Source organism: Mchenga conophoros, linkage group LG6, assembly GCF_057382185.1.
Source record: "Mchenga conophoros isolate Kocher_MC1m ecotype Shallow Benthic linkage group LG6, M_conophoros_male_GT1.1, whole genome shotgun sequence".
Classification (NCBI taxonomy): Eukaryota; Metazoa; Chordata; class Actinopteri; order Cichliformes; family Cichlidae; genus Mchenga; species Mchenga conophoros.
The window spans coordinates 19972701-19990818 of record NC_140531.1 but is presented as its reverse complement, the minus strand read 5'-3'; the positions used below and the strand labels follow the sequence as shown (position 1 = coordinate 19990818).

General features: G+C 38.6%; 2 protein-coding genes across 2 annotated transcripts in view; one reads left to right on the top strand and one right to left on the bottom strand.

Moving 5' to 3' along the window:
• The window catches only part of tbck (TBC1 domain containing kinase), a 33075-nt gene extending 27449 nt beyond the window's left edge, over positions 1-5626 (bottom strand). Inside the window, exons 1-10 of the mRNA XM_085278487.1 lie at positions 5503-5626; positions 4974-5177; positions 3790-3862; positions 3478-3592; positions 3294-3367; positions 2587-2728; positions 2446-2506; positions 2287-2348; positions 766-827; positions 498-646 (exon numbers count right to left, since the gene is read on the bottom strand). Of these exons, the coding sequence (XP_085134613.1) occupies positions 498-646; positions 766-827; positions 2287-2348; positions 2446-2506; positions 2587-2728; positions 3294-3367; positions 3478-3592; positions 3790-3862; positions 4974-5166 (931 nt within the window). The 5' untranslated portion in view covers positions 5167-5177; positions 5503-5626. The remainder of the gene's footprint in view (positions 1-497; positions 647-765; positions 828-2286; positions 2349-2445; positions 2507-2586; positions 2729-3293; positions 3368-3477; positions 3593-3789; positions 3863-4973; positions 5178-5502) is intronic.
• Positions 5627-5740: 114 nt separating this feature from the next.
• LOC146572477 (aminoacyl tRNA synthase complex-interacting multifunctional protein 1-like) overlaps positions 5741-18118 on the top strand; it is a 34843-nt gene continuing 22465 nt past the window's right edge. The window contains exons 1-2 of the mRNA XM_085276689.1: positions 5741-6049; positions 17004-17131. Coding sequence (XP_085132815.1) covers positions 6048-6049; positions 17004-17131 — 130 coding nt within the window. The 5' untranslated portion in view covers positions 5741-6047. The remainder of the gene's footprint in view (positions 6050-17003; positions 17132-18118) is intronic.

The window sequence follows — 18118 nt, the reverse complement described above, 5'->3', positions numbered from 1 at the left end:
CCAACAGGCACAGGTGGCTCTACAACATATGAAAATAAATGGTGAAAGTAGTGACTGTTTGAAAAGGAAATGACACTAATAAAGTCTTTTTTTTTATTATTTCATCTGGCCTGCAACAAATAAAATAAACAGCGTAAATCTAAGGAAATTGCTTCCAGAACTAGAAAGCAGGAAAAAACAAAACTTTCTCATTTCTACTGTCAAGATGTTCTCGACAGTGGAAAGCTGTTGGCGTGGTGAAGAGAAAAGAGAGTTTGGAATTAAATACAGGACTGTATGGTATGTGAAAAGGAGGATAAAACAATGCTACGACTTTATTAGTAAAGGAACACTTAATTAAAGCAATTTCTGGATAATCTGTTCTGCTTTAAGAGTGTTTTTAAGGTTTTTAATCAAAGGAAAGTAGTTCGACATATGGTTTGTGTATGTCCGACGTTGTTGTGTGTTTCAGTGTCTGTGTAAGTCTGCATATTTGTTTGTGTGTAAGTGGGTAAGACCTTTGCAAAGGTCACTGATGTCGTCTGGGAGCACCAGATGTGCACAGCGCAGGGATGAGGAGAACAGGCTGACAGGCTTCTGGAAGGGTGTGTAGTGGCAGGAGATGCTATTAAAAACAGGGTCTTGCAGTAGTTCTGCAGGGGTTGGCCTATATTATGTATAAAAGTCAAAAGACATGATTATCATGACACCAAAAAAGATTTTCTTTTTAACTTAATGTCTAATGACCTGCAATAGGATATGAAATCCAACAGAAACTGGATTTACCTTTTAGATGGAAGAAAGGTCAAGCACTTCCTTAATAACTCAAGAACACTGTCAGGCAGCTCCTGTAAATATTATACAAATATGATCAACGCTGTCATAAATGGAACAGACACACCGCATTGATGCTTCCCAATAAGAGTCAAGAAATATTAGTGAGCATTTGCACAGTTGTTTAAGAGTGTCCATCGCCAAGACAACCTGGTTAACCTAGCAGTGTTTTCCATGGTGGAAGAAACCAGAACTCCAGGATAATGACGTGTACAAGCACTGAGAGAACATGCAAACTTCACATAAAAGGGCCCTGGCCATATTGAAACTGCTTCCCAACTTACATTATGTCACATTTTCAAATATAATAATGCATGAAATCTCTTTCTGTTTCTTTGTTTCTTTGTCCATAAACTCCTAAAAATCCATAAAATCTACTACCCTTTCAAAAAAACTTTTTGTGACATTAAGTACAAGCCAAACAAAACCGTAGCATGAGCATGTACTAGTTACAAAACTTCTAGGGATTTGCATGTAACAGACAGTGCTTAAATAAGCCACAGAGTGTGCAGAAGACGTCAATAATGACATCTGCAGAAAAGACCATTGCTGCTAACTTTCCCTCAATTCAGGATTTGTACAAATCCAGAATCAGGAAACGAACAGGCAATATCACTGCAGACCCATCACACCCCACACAAAACCTGTTCTAACGCCCCTCCTCTGGTAGGCGCTACAGAGCACTGTACGACTAAACAAGCAGACAAACACAGTATCTTTCCACAGTCCGTCACTCTGATGAACACTTAGAATGGTCACATAGTGTCCGTACATAAACATCCACCATACCTGCTGCTGGATGAAAGCATACTGTATATACTGTTTTTGTTTGTCTTTTATATCCATTCATCATCATACATACCTATATAAGATATTTTTGTTTGAATCACAAACTCCACCATTTATGTAAAAAATATTCAATAATTATTTGAGTGAAATCAACCACCCAAACAACTAAAATAATTTAGGTGAGTAAACAACAATATTTTTAGACTGAATATATGTACAATCTGGTTCGTGCTGTTTTGATTTCAGAACCTACATTTAGGTATCCAATTAGCATGAAGATCAAAGACATCAAAACACAGCCAACCTAGAGATAAATGTAGGTTTTACACGTGACTATAATACTGTGATGATAAATCCAACTTTAATGACTCTGTATTTTTATCAGAAAACAAAAACCTAACTGCCCATCGTCACAACATTTGTCTGCATGATTCATAAGTAGGCTTATTCACGTCGTACTCAGATCACGCCTATATTTAAACTTCTCTTTGATTTCATCTGCAAACGCTGAAAGTATATCTTGAATAGTTGTGACTTTAATGTGTTGACAAAATCTGGCCATAGACAGACAGAAAGCATTCAAAATGTCTTTTATGGAGTTTATGTTATAGTAGGTTTCACACACACACATACAGACAACACCAGCTATGACATTGCTGCCGGTCAAACAGACATTAGGTTTACCTTAATGGTATCCAAGCAACCATGTTCCTCAGCAAGGACAGTGACAATGTCATCCATGCAACCTAAGGAGGACAAACAACATCGCCACTTAAGCCTAAACGAGACTAGAGGCACAATTTTTTCTGTGCTCTGAATAACCCAGATGACCTTTGTACTCACCCAGGGTTAAAATGAATTTCAGCCTCTCGCTTATATCAATATTCTGCAGGAGTCTTCTGCCCTGCAATTGATTCGATTTTAAGATGGAATTTCTAAACAAAAATCCAAAATCTTGCATGAATGTTTATTAAGAATTCTTACCGCACACAATTCAAAGAGCAAAATGCCGAGCGACCAGACATCAGACTTTGGTCCCGAGGGCAGAGGAGCTTCATCACGGGAAGGGTCACTGGGGTGGAAGGAGCCCTGAGCGATCACCTCTGGAGCAAGGTATGATGGGTACCTGAGGCAAAAATGACAGAGCAGATAAGTATTGCACTTTTATAAGCCTCAGAATAAGACAAATTATAAACAGCAAGTTAATTAAGGCTTTAAACCCCACAGGGAATTTGCTGAATTTCTGTTTTATATCTAATGATGACATCTTCTTTATTACTCTATGTAAAGTGTTGTTATTGTTCTTGTTAATAAATGATGTCCAAACAGCTGTTCCTCAAAGCGAAAGCTGTTTGTCAGTTACATTTATTGAACTTTCAACACCAAATGTTTCATGAAAGTCACAGGAATGTGCCATCATTTCTCTTCTCAGTCTGCAAAAGGATATTACACAGATACTTGGTAGAACATGAAGACCTTTGGATTGTGATCAAAGCCCAAAGATCTGTTACAGTTCCTTAATCAGGATGCCCTAAAAGCTGGTTTCTGTGAAAAAGGATATGAGCCAATTATGCATCATTTTTACGGTCAATTGCCTGTTTTTTGTTGAGTAACAGAAACCAGATATGCGTGAAGACTTGACCCTTTACACTGAGCTAACTGAAGGAAAAAAAGAGAAGAAAAGGACATACCCAATGGGAAAATCCACATCTGCCCCGTGATCAGTCATGTGATAAAGGCCGAACTTTGCCAGCTTGACGTTCCCCTGCAAAGACAAGCTCGACATTAGAGTGCAAGACCTTTTTTTCCAATTTCTTTAAAACTAGACAGTAACTCAGGCTAGCGTAAACCTGATGACTTTGATAGAAACAGTACCTTGCAGTCCATGAGGACATTGTTTGGGCCGAGGGCTCGGTGCACCAAACCATTTTTGTTCATAAACTCCAGGCCTTCAAGAACCTCATAGGCTATTTGCAGCACCTTTTCTGCACTAGCACAAACAGAAACCTTTTTTATTGTTAATGCGCTGAAAAGTGTACATCACATGAAAAACCTTATGAACAATAAGGTTTAAAGGGAACTGTTCAAAAGTGAAAGTAAAGAAAGGTAAAATAACAATGAATCATTCACATCAGTCACATTCACATTTTTTGTGTATTGCTGTCTGGTTAGTTTTGGTCATTTTACCTGGGTGCGTTTTCTGGTTTTTGGAAAATGCTTAAACAGTTCTCATAGTGTTCAGCAACAACGATCAGCCGTTCTGAAGAGCAAGAAAAAAAAGATAATGATTATTAAAACCAGCAATAGGGTCACTATTGATAATACACCTGGACTAATTCGAAATCTAGCAAGAAGGATAAAAGGTTGAGATACAAATACAATCAAGACTTTTGCTGTCGGAAAGGCAAATTTCAGAAAGAAAAACAAAAAACTTCTGGATTTGTATTTTCCAAATGTTCACAACCATTATGTAAGGATGGTGTTTGAAGGACTCCTTAATGACATACTATGTAGTACATGTCATGTTTCCCACTTGTAAATACATAGATATACATTCAGTGGCCACTTTGTTAGGAACAACTAATTAGAAAAATCACATAGCAGCAAATCAACACATTTAAGCATGTAGAGTCAAGCCAATCTACTGAAGTTCAAACTGAGCGTCAGAATGGGGTAGAAAGGTGACCTCAGTGACTTTGAACATGACAATGGTTGTTGGTGCCAGATGGGCTGGTTTGAGTGAGTGGCAATTCTCTGGGAGAAAATTCTTTGTTGATGTCAGAAGTCAGAGAAGAAAACTCTAATAACGACTTGGAGCATCACTGAATACGCAACATGTGGAACCTTGAAGCAGATGGGCTTACAGCAGCAGAAAACACCAGGTGCTAATCCTGTCAGCAAAGAACAGGAAACAGGCTACAGTTTGCACAGGATAAGCAAAACTGGAAACAAGAAAACTGGAAAAACGCTGCCTGATCTGATGAGTCTCAACCTTCAGATGGCAGGCTCAAAATCTGACATAAACAACATGAAAGCATAGATCCATCCTGCCTTGTATCAACAGTTCTGCCTGGCTGGTGTATTGGTGGTGGTGTGGGTAATATTTCCTTGGCACACTTTGAACCCCTTTGCTTACAGCAGAGTCATGTGCTTTATAGGTATTCCCAAAATTCATAAATCATAGCAAACATGTATCCAACACAAGCGTGTCATTAAACATGTTATGTGTCACCACTTTAGTAAGTTCTGTACTGAAAGCCCAAATTAATAGCTTCAATTTAGATAAGTTGTTTAAGTGCTTAATATGAAATGTGATGACAGGTTACACATTTTTATTTTAGCACTACAAGAGACAAGACAGAAAGCCATACCGTGCTTCCCTCTGGAAATGTCCACATACTGGCAGAGTCTGGGGTGAGTGATGGTTTTGAGAATCTGGAAACGTCCCAGGATTTTGATGGAGTTGGGAGTCAGAGGGAGTCCATTGCTTCCACAGACATCATGTGGAAGAGCTGAGGCAAAGAAGGTAAAGGCTCCTAGCTGGGCGTCTTTAAGGGAGCGCATTGTGCCACTGGCTTGAAAAACAGATAAAGGGAAACAGCAAGGGGAAATTATGCGTAAAACATGAATGAAAGAAACATTAATCAATACGGTGATGTGGTATATTATCCAACTTCACCCTTAATGTAATTCAACACAAAACTGAGGTAAAGCCCATGATTGGAGCAAAAGGGTTAACACTGACTTTGTTATTGCAACACACTTACACCAGTTAGTTAACAGAAATATCGTTTCGGAAGCAAAAGACAGAGTGCGAGAGGGCAACGATGCTACTGAATGTATGAAGTTATGAAAATAGCTGTTATGTCAGATGTGGAGCCGTCGTTTAGTATGCATTACCTCAAAAAATGCGTCCTCTCTAAAGACGAAGCTGCATAACCATGTAAACGAGTAACCTGAAATTATTATTGAAATGAATTATTTTTCCTGTTTCTGCGACGCGATGAAAACAGCTGAGCGAACGTGATCGACGACGTTTATTTCGTGCGACGAGGGGGGGGGCGCACAGAAAATACTTTGCACGAGCGAGACAACGGTGTTAAAATTTCATCAATGAAAAAAAAAGACAGAAAAGTCACTGAAGAGTAGTTTTATATGTACTTTTCCTGTTTGTGGTCTATTTTTTTTAATCTGTTAATTATACACAGGCAATTGCCGAGACAACTTTAAGGCTTCCCTAATGTCCGAGCCATAGAACATATGGCTAGCGACAGCAAACGGCTAACTGCACCTGCTTCCTATCCGTATGCTGCTGCGATCTACACAGTGGGGCCTGAACTGGCGAATCTGCGGCTGCCTGTTTGCTAGCTCCGTTAGCAAGGAGGGATAGCAGCTGTCACGCTCCCCAGTTGAAATCGTGCTGGGTTTGCTGCCGCTCAGAGTTCATGTAAGTTTAAAAAGGCTCTGTGCTATATTTTCTGTTTCAACCCACCATTGTTGTATTTTTTATTGTCAATGATGTCTAACCCGCGCTTATACTAAGTAGCTTAACTACACGAGAGCTAGCCTAAAGTGGAGTTTATTCCCAAGTTGGTCGAGAAAACTGTATTGTAGCTTACCTCCTAACTGATGCAACGTTAGCTCATGTTAAGCGCACAATAGTGAGCTGTCACGAATACACAGTTAATCCAAATATAGGAATAAACACACCAAAGTGTTTTAACATTTTCATTTTGTTGTAATGCTGGTGACCTTTACTGTTCTAACACGGCAGCCATGGTTTTATTTTCATTATTTTACCTTTTTCTTAAATCTGTAAAGTGAATTTAACTTTACATACATACATACATACATACATACATACATACATACATACATACAAATAGTGGGATTAAAAAAATCTTCACAATAAGAAAAATAATTTTTGAGTTATCATATTAAACCCTTAAATGTATGGGGCATTTGAGATATATGGGACTTTTGAAATTCAGATCATTGCTTGTATTACATCGTTATTTTCTGTAGCATATTAATAGTAACAAAACCAAAGCAATACAGGATTAGTTTATGATCATGTTACAATGTAATGGTCTTGATTTTGATTGGTTTTGTAATTCTTGAATATTAATGTGAGCTAAATTTACTCTTAGCCTATCACAGTTTGCCGGCCTTTATCATACCCATGCTTAGACAACTGCTGCAGGATAACTGTCATTGTTCACATACTTTCATGCATACTTTTCTTTTATGTGAAAGGTTTAAAATGTGCATCTGTGAATGTTCTCGAGGGCAAATTTAACACATTGTTGTAGTCATGAAACTGGGGTATTACAGCAAATACATTTATCACCTGATGTACGCTGGCCCAAAGACACATTTTCCCCAGAATTTAAGCCATTTAGTCAATTAAGAATTGGAAAGTCTAGAACCCCCATATGTTTTCTGTTATTATTCATATTCATTTGTCTCTGGGCTAGCCACTGGGAATTAAGCTGGCAGAAATCTTTGTTACGTGCTCAGCTCAGTGGGACCCCAACGCGCATGCTCTATGAGCCAAAATTGCAGAAATGTGGAGAACATCTGGGTACCTCATGGAGGAAGCTTGGATGCCTTTTTGGATCACTGAGCAACTTTTATTCAAGTTTAAGAACCGTGAACTGTGTTGTCTCTGGTATCCAGTTCTCATTTAGGCCTGTATGATACAGAAAAATATCTTATAACTATCATTTTTTTCATATCAGTTGTATATTAATGTGTAAATATGTAAAATTTAACAAACTTTTAAATATAAACAAAAGAAAACATAACAAAAGACATATTCACTCTGTTGTAGTCCACTTTGTCTCCCACAAAGGATTGCAGTAGTGTCCCACTGAAGTGGGAAGTGAGGCTCATGCATGGATCAGATATGTGACTTTACCATTTAACTACAAATTTGATGTGGTAGTGAAGTATGACACCATTGTCTCTCTACACTCTATGTACAGCTGGGAAAGTGTCGCTTGAGAGAGATGTTATGTCCATGAATTTGGACGTTGGATGGGTCAGTTAGCTGCTTAAATCTGATGTTTTTAAATATCCTTACTGACATCATGTCTTGTCATGGCGTTATCTGCCTTTGTGGGAGCATGGTTTTGACACAGTTTGCAGTGCACCCAGTTCTGCTTCTTTTTCAGACTTTTAATGGCCAAAATATCTCCACACTATCAAGTTACTTTGACATTTTAGCCATGTCGTCTTGCTTTGAACCTCTGGCTGTGTCCATTGGGTTGTCACTCGAGTTTTCCTTAATGTTATCTCCCTCATGCTTAATTTATGGTGCTGCGATTATGTCCGTTTGTGTACATATTTTCTTACGGAAAGCCAGTAGAGAAGGGCTTTCAACCAATGCAAATGTGCTCAGTGCCGTCAATTGAATGCTGAGTGGTTGACAAGTCTGCAGGAACAGGCGAGGGAGTGACACTGTCTAAGACAGCACGAAAACTAAAGACAGTGGCTGGAGTGGACACTTTTCATTGTCTTTAACACTCTGTTTGTCTTCAACTCTGGCTCAAGGACCAACAACACGAACAAGAGTAGGCTATAGACTAGTTGTACCACATATTTTCGACACTGCACCATTTGACAACAGATGCTCTCTGCAGGTAAATGAACAGCCCGTAGCTGTATACGGACTGCCAACGTAGTAACACTGCTGGACCATAATTTCTTTTTCACACTCCTAACATACTGGTGTGCACGACTCCAGTAGCCTAAACATTAGTACATGTGCTGCTGCGAGGAGCTTCTCCTAATATGACATCGCTCTAACTCTATTCCAGCCACACCATTGCTGTTCTCACTGGCATTGGCTTTTTGTGTTGTCTGTCAAATTATAGAATGAGTTCTGTTGACTATTTATTGACCATGTCCCATATTGCTATTGAAAAAAGTTATTTCACAATTTTCTATTTTTATCCTTTTATCGCTTAGGCCTGTTCAACTTAATACATCAATGGTGGAAATACAGCCTAATCAGATGACACCAGGGAACATGATGCACTCACAATATATAGACGAGCTCCATTATATCTTTTCTAACAATGTGATTGTCAGTGTCCAGAGAAGCAGTTCTGTGCCAGAATGTTTCTAGTGGTGCAAAAGTTTATCTTTAAACTTTTCTGCGAATGTTGCTCCAACTTGTGATGCACTGATGCATCGTGAAATGTAGTGTTAGGGCATTTGCAATGTCAGAAGAGCAGTTTTGGGTGACTCTGGTTTCTAAGTTAGAGTTTTAAAAAAGTCGCTTAAAGTAGCTTAAAGTTGGAGCGCTTTTGTGTTACTTCTGCCAGCCTAGATTGGTATGGCATACTTTTTTTTTTTTTCAAGATAACTTTAACCGTTTCCACACATAAACAGCAACTCGTAAATTTATCATTTTTTTTATTTCCACTGCTTAGAGCAATGGTCTGTGAGAAGACAAATGTCCACATTGGTTTGCTCTGCCCTTCCAGCTGCAGTGCGTGGAGAATTTACATTACTGTGGACATCATATCTTAGCCATGCCACAATAAAAGCCACTTAGTGTACTCCTAGTGCCAGTCCCAAGCTCAGATAATTGGAAAGGGTTGAGTCAGGAAGGGGTGATAAAGGGCACCATTAGAAATGAGCGTTAGAACTCTAACTCTAAGAAATTGCAGGGCAGCAGAAAGGAGGTGGAGGAAAAATAAAAATACTATCAACCATCAAATATTTTGCGAGCAACTTAAAATGTACAATAATACATTAAGGAACTCAAGAAATTCATACTTCGCCAAAATAATCAGTAATAACAAAAATAATCCCAAGGTCCTCTTTTCCACCATAGATCACTTATTTAACCCTGATTTTAACAGCTCCCAAAGAACCCCCACAGACTCACTCTGTGAGCAGTTTGCAGACCACTTCAGGGGAAAAATCAGCGCCATCAGATCTGATATTTTATCTAATCGCGATATGTTTGTAAACACATCTGATGGCTCGATTGTACCTGAGGAGACACTGGACAGCTTTGTCCTGGTTAATGCTGAGAACCTTCAGAAAGTTTTCTCCACAGTGAGACCCACCACATGTCTTTTAGATCCAATCCCTTCTTCACTCTTTAAAACACTTTATGGATTTTTTGAGGCTGAGCTTTTATACATGATGAATTGCTCTCTTCAGTTGGGTGTCTTCCCTGCTGCCTTTAAAACGGCGGTGGTGAGGCCCCTTCTGAAGAAGAGCAATTTGGATTGTAATGATTTTAATAACTACAGACCTGTATCCAACTTACCATTTTTAAGTAAAATCTTAGAAAAACTTGTTTTTACTCAGATTACTGATTTTCTCAATGATAGACAGATCCTGGAGATATTCCAGTCTGGATTTAGGGTGAACCACAGCACAGAGACGGCTCTCCTAAAGGTTTTAAATGATCTTAGATGTAACTGGGACTCCCAAAAGCTCTCAGTCCTGGTGCTACTGGATCTAAGCGCAGCCTTTGATACAGTAGACCACGCTATTCTTTTAAACAGACTGAAACACATGGTGGGCCTCTCTGGTGCTGTACATAACTGGTTCACTTCCTATCTCTCTGACAGAACTTTTATGGTGAGTATGGATACATGCTCCTCTAAGATCCATAGAATGACATGTGGTGTGCCTCAAGGGTCGGATATGTGTGTATTCACATCATTTATGTTAGTGTGGGGAGTGAGTTGGAGGGTGGGGTGGGCTGCTTTTAACTATGTAAAGCACTTTGTGCTACATTTTTTTTTTTTGTATGAAAAGTGCTTTATAAATAAAGATTGATTGATTGATATATTTCTAAGCATGTCCTTTATTATAATTATAATAATAATAATAATAATAACAATAATAATAATAATAATAATGTATATAAACTATACATTATTATTATTTTTTATAAAGGGAAAGATTAGAAATGAGTATATCTGAGGGACAACTCAACATCACCCACTGTCTCAGATCTTTCTTTTAAAGGGACATTTTCATAAAATCATCCAATATAAAAGAAAATGCTGTTCTGGAATAAACCATCAAATTTGTGCATATTTTAGTAAATGAGATTCATTCTAAACTGACAGGTTTGTGCAATCTGCATATCATCTGCATACTGCCCCACCTCGATTACTCTATATAAGGAAAGTTGTTTGCCTCCAGGTATAGTGGAGAAACTGGTCATGATATTGCAAGATAGAAACCTGCACCTATAAGGCAGGGAAAAAGTCAGATTTAAGAAACTCAGGCTGAAATAATGGAGCTTCTGAATATTGCAGCACTCAGTGTGGCTTAAGTGAGGAAAAAGTTTGGGCATCAAATATGATATAAAAAAAAGACTAGCACCCTACAAGAACACAATATCATATTTGGCATAATACCAAGAAAGTAAACATAGTACACGTATTGTCTGATTGATGTTGTACCCAAATAGATTCATATCACATACGCAGGGGAATGATGAAATTAACATAAACACTCGTATGAATGATTTATGTACAGATTTTTGAGTACCCATTGTTAGTAAATGGGGACCAATGGATCTGCATTGATTAAAAACCAATAGTGTGAGAGAATACACAGAATTTTAATTTTCTTTATGTAATCAGTTAATCAGTCAGTCTTTTTTAATTATCTCATAAGGTGTAAAGCTTTTGACAAAATGTATATTTGAAAATGCATAATCTGCTATAGGGCTGCACGATTTTGCATAAAATGAGAATCACGATTTTTTTTTTTTATTAGAATTGAGATCACGATTCTCTCACGATTTTCTTTTCCAGTATAAATATTTATTGCACTTATTCACTGCACATCAACTTCGTAACAGTTGAGACTGAACATAAAAACAATAAATAAACATAAAAACAATAAATGTCTCACATTTTGTCGTTGCCGCAAAATGTTGTACTGCTTGTAATTCCATCTCCACCGTTGCTCGACACTGCGTGTATAGAGCAGGTAGTGCAACAATAGAAAATAGTTGCAGGACAGCACTGTGTAGCGTTTGTCTAGGGTGTTGATCATTTTCCTAAATCCCTCGTTTTGAACAGTGTTGATGGGAGCCATATCTTTGGTCAGGTGATAAGTGATAGCCTCCGTAGTTTCTTTGCCTGCGGGAGTTCGACGGGTATGGGGAAGCGCTGTATAAGGTTCCCATTATTGATGTTTGGGTGGTTGACCGGGACGGATTTTCTCCTGTCACTTTCTTGGCCTTTACAGCTTCCTCATCTCTCAGGTGCTCTCCGTTGTTTTTTCAATGCCAGCTGACTTCTGTATCACGTGGTATAAGGCTCCGCCTTTGTCATTTGTTGAGCAGGAAGAGTGAGCGCTTGTTTTCATGCAGCTTATGTCCCAGATCAAAATGCGGTACAATTGTCATCTTTTTCTTTTTTAGATCGTTGTCACTTGGAAATGAGAACGCACATAAGTATGAATTGAGATCGTGATTTTCTAACGACTAATTGTGCAGCCCTAATCTGATATAATATACAATGATTGAAGCATTGACAATAGTGGAAAGCCTTAGTATTTCTGTATTGCCATGCTTTCAGTTGATCTCTTCTTCTGGGCAAAATTCATTTCAAACTTTCTCACAATACAATTATTGCCGAGATTTTTTGTGTTTAAAAAAAATACATAGAAATCACTATTTAGGGCAAATATGAGGAAGATGATTGCATTTGTCTTCATAACCAGTAGCTGCATCTGGTGCTAAAGAGTTTTACATCTTCATGGTGTCTTTTATTCTAAAATCTGTAGGGCCTTCCAGTTCCTTCAGATGGTGCTGCCACACTGCACTCTTCTTTTAATCACAATGTTCAGGTTGGCAGACAGGTAAGGAAGTATCCTCCCACAGTCAATTTCAACTGTGGGAATGAACCATGAAAAGAGGAAACGTTTGTATCCATACTGGTGTGCTCACACACCAACACCATACCACAGAAAAATGGTGGTTAAATGATAGATTTACATATGTGATTCAAACCGCCTGTGCTGCCTGTGTCTGTGCAGTAATAGCTTTGATATTTTCATTTAAGAGTGGGTGTACAAGCAATATGTGCATCTTTAATAAGATACAAGTGCACATAGCTGGAAGTGCTTGTAACTTGTTAAATACATGTATTTGCGAAACAGAAGGAGAATTGAAGCTTTTGTAATTATGTCAGGTGGATAAGTGAGACTGCGTTGCAGGTAATAGCTCACTTCACTCTTTTTCTTTTTTGTTTTTTTTTTTCTAAATCGATAACGCATTTCAGTGTAATATCCGTTGCTCCAGCGCCTTGATGCTGCATGCGGTACCTCTGCCTCAGGATACATTTTTGTGGCTCTTGTTATTACTCTACCACTGGTCCTGTTTAAATCAATTCAGTTTCTCAAAAAAACAACGCTTTGATCCTTGATTTTATCAACTCCAGCTTTTTAGTGTTTCTAATTTCCTCATCCCCCAACATTTTGTTTTCATCCTGGGCCAGCTGTTGTTTTCCAGTGCCTCCCTGTAATATGTGTAAGACGTTTTCTTCTTCATGCCTCAGCCTTGTAAAAATCCTTCTTTTCCTCTTTCCTCAAGAAGTAATTTGCCAAGCGCAACATTATAAAGGAATATTAGGATAAACAAGCTTAGTATCATTTTATCCAGTCTGGCTTGGAACGTGTCAAGTATTTATTACTTGTTCCTCTCTCTCGGTCAGCATACCTTGTGGATAGAGCTCAAAGACTGTCACTCTAGACAACAGAGTAAAAAGCCCATCAAAATCACATTAGGACTTGGTTTATACTCAGTGACGCTGTACTTTATAGAAAACATGTGAAAGTGATTGTTCTTTTTGACATATTGCTATCAGGCAATCAGCACATTATATAAGATTTATGCATTATTTATAATTATTAATAAACATGTTCTAACTCTGCCACAGCATTATATTATGATACATTACACAGAAAGTACAATGGAGTGCCCTTTTGTCCTGCGCAGAAGATCTGCGGCACAAACCACCTTTGAAATTGCAATGTTCTGTTTTTGTTGAGACTGTCTGAGACCTGTTGACTTAACTCTGTGGTCATTTTGGAAGCTGTAGTTTGCGGTAAAGTTGTACTGGAAAGCAAACCAGTAATTCAAACAGGTCTTTGTTGATGTTTAGCATGGTACTACTACTACTTTAAGGGTGTACTCACACTAGACACTTTTGATTTGCTCCCTGCCTAAGCATCAATGTCCCCTTGTACCACTCCAATACTGGCTTGTGCTATATTTGCCATTAATCTGTGCCTGATTGCACTTCAGTTTATCTTTGTTTGTTTTCATACTCCATACATACTCCTGTTCAGTACCTTTAAATTGAGCTCTGGTTTGTTTTTCTCCTTTGTGCAGTTCATATTTTGTAAGGTGCACTCTATATTTGCAATCGGACCAAAGCAATATCCCCAGACTTTTTGGGCGAAGTGGTCTTAGCTGAGTTCCAAACAAACTCCAGAGTGGTTCATTTAAGATGAAATTGTGATTCAACCTTAAGCCAAACCAACTACCAGGTGTATGTTACAGACTTGAGCTAAACGCCTTTCCATAACTATGTATGCTTTGCATTTGGGGTGGCTGTGACTCAGGAGTTGGAGCAGGTGATTTACTTATTGCAAGGTTGATGGTTCAATCTCTGGCTGCTCCAGTTTGCCCAGAGTTTTCTTGCACGGTGCATTCACTGGCGTTTAAATGTGTGTGAATGTGTTCCTGAATGGGTAAATGAGACATGTCGTGTAAAGCACTTGGAGTGTGGGTGCTATGTAAGAATCAGTCCATTAACCATTGGGAGATGCAGCAAAGTACCATAAACCGCTTATTTGTTTTGAAAAGTGCTATACAATTAAAGTTTTTTGCCCTGTCCCAGTGTTGTCAATAAGTGGGCTGAACAATCTTATGTGGTTTGTAGAAATGCAGGAAAATTGGTTTTCTTTGAGTTTACTTGCAGTTTCTTCTGTGTGAAAAGAAACCAAGGCACTTAAAACAGTTAAGTGTACAAATATATCAACTGATTGAGAGCAGAGTAAATGAACTATAGGTGTGCAAACTCTTCCCTCTTTCATACATTTATGCTTTTGAGAATTGCACTTGCACAACGCAGTGAGATCCATTATTTTATGACATTTTGCAGCCTAATTAAAGCAGTTTTTGGAAGTAGTGGCACGCTGTCCTGTCCTTATGGGTAGGGCTGGGCCATATTATACCGTTCACGGTAATACCGGTATAATGTTAGGCAACGATAGGAAAATGAAATATCGCGATAGAATGGGAGTAAAACGCGCATGCGCAGTGCCTTTGTTTTCATACGCACATGGCCGATTGTTGAGTGAAACAGATGAACCAGAATTGGTTTGTAAAAATGGTGCAACTTCAGTGATGTGGAACTGGTTTGGTGTTTGTCCGTCAGATACCCAACAAAGCACATTTTTTTTGCAGAACATGCAAGCGGCCGTTGTTATTGTCATATTTGTCGGACTAAGATGCTCTTAAATCTGGGAGTAATCTGGGTCCTAAACTCCGTATGCTTCAGGTCAAACAACACTGCAGCGTCACTTAGAGTTAAAAACTGTCTAAATTCTTTCATCTTTAATAAAACGATCAGCATTGCTGCTTTACCAGGTGTAACTATAAAGTTTAACTTCCAGGCATCCATGAAAACAAAAGTTATTACATTTAACGGAGTTAGAAGTTAGCAGGAAGCTAGCGGAAGTTAGCTCGCTAGTTTCGCTAGTTACCTAAGCATGATATAGCATGTTCTGACGGAGAGATTTCTGAAAAAAATCAAACGTACAGCTCTGCTATCACTTCCAACATAAATGAAGACAGGAAACTAAACAGCAGTGACGTTTGTAGGGTTACTGAAGTTGGGCTAGCTGGTATATAATGATGTGCTACGTGATCGCTAGCGACACAGCTATGTTAGCATAACATAAACAGTGAAGCTGGAGGACGAACACTAACACTTTTCCACTTATAAAAGTTAACGTGAAGGTTCTTCATGGTTAGAGACAAATGCAATCGCATGGCAGGATACTGTAAACGGACCAAACTTCAGTCAGGAGAACAACTGAGATAATCCATCCACAATACGAGGTTAGTCATCAATATACTGCAACAACATGGGAATAGAGCAGCTGCCAGAGAATTCAACATTAATGAATCAATGGTACAGAAGTGGAGGAAGCAAGAAGAATGAGTTTAATAAAGTTTGATTTATCTGACTGCTTTGTTTCGCTTAATGTGCCTTATAATCCCGTGCACCTTATGGTCCGAAAAATACGTACTGCACACTGCAGTTTAATGTTGCAAAGCACCTCTTTTTAACTTCAGTGGATATTATACATGGTTATGCTCAGGATATGTCAGCCCATTTCTACTGGAAATGCCTTTTGGTTAAACTTTCAGCAAGGAATTTGCATTTGCACTGTTACATTTTTATAAAGCTTTAATGTACATAAAAACCAGCTTCTTGTTTAAGTGAAAATAAATGGAAGGTTGTCTTTTTGCGCTAGTAATGTTGTGGAGTTGTATTTTGTCTCGCATCAATTATATCGTCGGTTATATCGTTATCGCAAATTTTCAAATATATATCGTGATAAATATTTTTGGCCATATCGCCCTGCTCTACTTATGGGTATGGCTAGCAGGACACTACATGCGTCTCAGGGCCAAGTTACACTTGTCAAACAAACTGGAATTTAGGAGTCAAATGTGCTCAGTCACAGTGTTGTGAGTACACCGTGATATACCTGTATTCTTACTTTGACCCACTAACTTTTATAGTGTGAACAATGTTGGAGTGGTTAACACATCTGCCGAACATGCAAAAGACCCCTGATTTTAGACCAGAAGGAGGCAGAAACCCAGCCTCGGGGTGTCTCAAGCTAGTGTACTCACAGAGTTGGTTCCAAGCCTGGATAAAAGGGAGGGTTGACTCAGGAAAGGCATCCAACATAAAATCTGGCCCACGTCAAATTTGAGGATCCAGCTGCTGTAGCAACCCCTTAAAAAATAAAGGAGTAATGTGTAGTAGCCAAAAGGTTGAGGTACTTGACCCTAAGTTACTCAGCAGTGCGTCCATGCAGTCTGAACCCAAGTGAAAACACTTGGGTAGAAAAAGCACAGAAAATTTTGCTTGTATGAATTGGTGTGAAGGGGTGAATAAGTCAAGTTTTATAAAGTCCTTTGAGTGCTCAGAGTAGAAAAGAGCAATATAAGAACCGTTTGTTAATCACTTCCTGCAGAGCTAACATGTATAATATTGAATTACAGCAATCTCAGGATGCTGGCTGCCCTCAGTATTCACCAGAAGTCGTCATATTGCATTTGTGTTTTTGACTGTATTCTTGTTGTTTTGTTTTTGTTTTAGGTTTTTAGTCCGCTCATTGATCAAAATGAGTCACAACCCTTTGTTGAGGCTGGAGCAGCGGGCAGCTGAGGCCGATCAGCTCATTGAGTACCTCAAACAGCAAGTCCAGCTACTGAAGGAGAAAGCCAGTAAGATACGCTCATACACTTTTGTTTAAAGAAATTTCTCAGCTACTTTACATATGTAAGGATTTATGTTTATGTTTGTTTTACATTCAGTTTTTCCGTTATTTATTACACGTACTTGCAATAAAAAAAAAAATTAAAAAAAAAAGCTTTTAAATAGTTTCAGCTTTTTAGGGAAATATATTTCCACATTTAGCCTCTCCAACAATGATGTTCTGGGCAAACAAAAACATTGGGCACTGCCATGCCTAAATGCTAATACCAGTATTTGGGGTGGTAAATTATTGCATACTGGTTGATAATCAGAAATCAGAATGGGTTTATTGCCAGATGTTGAGGTTTACAACATTAGGAAATTGCTGCGGTGCTTCAGTGCAGACAATAAGAATTAAAGTGCTATGTAGAAAGAAAGATATGTGCATGAGATATACATGAGATATATACATGAGAATAAGAATTATGAGTGCTACGTAGAAAGATATATACATGAGTGCAGGTGGTGATCAGTGCCAAACATGAAATGATGCAGTTACACAGCGTAGGGTCATGTGTTAGTGGCGGGGACAATCATGTGGTTATTGTTCATGTGTCCAACAGCAGAGGGGAAGAAACTGTTCTTGTGGCGAGAGGTTCTGGTGCGAATGGACCGGAGCCTCCTGCCTGAGGGGAGCAGGTCAAACAGACTGTGTCCAGGGTGATAATGAAGTTTGTTTGATTTTCTAATTTGTTTAGATTGGCTACATGCAAAAAGTCCCTGCACATGCCACTCCAGTGCCATTAACCTGTAATAAATAATAAAATGTTGCATTTCTTTTTTGCATTTCTCCTTTGTTATTCTCATGAAATAAACAACGTTTTGGGTGGATGCAGATGTTTACAAGAAACGTCGAATGAGCATTACATTTTTTCTCTTCTGTTAACTCATAGGTGCTGCATTTATTTATAAGGTTTGCCATAAATGTACAGTCTCAAAACTGTGAAACTCTATGT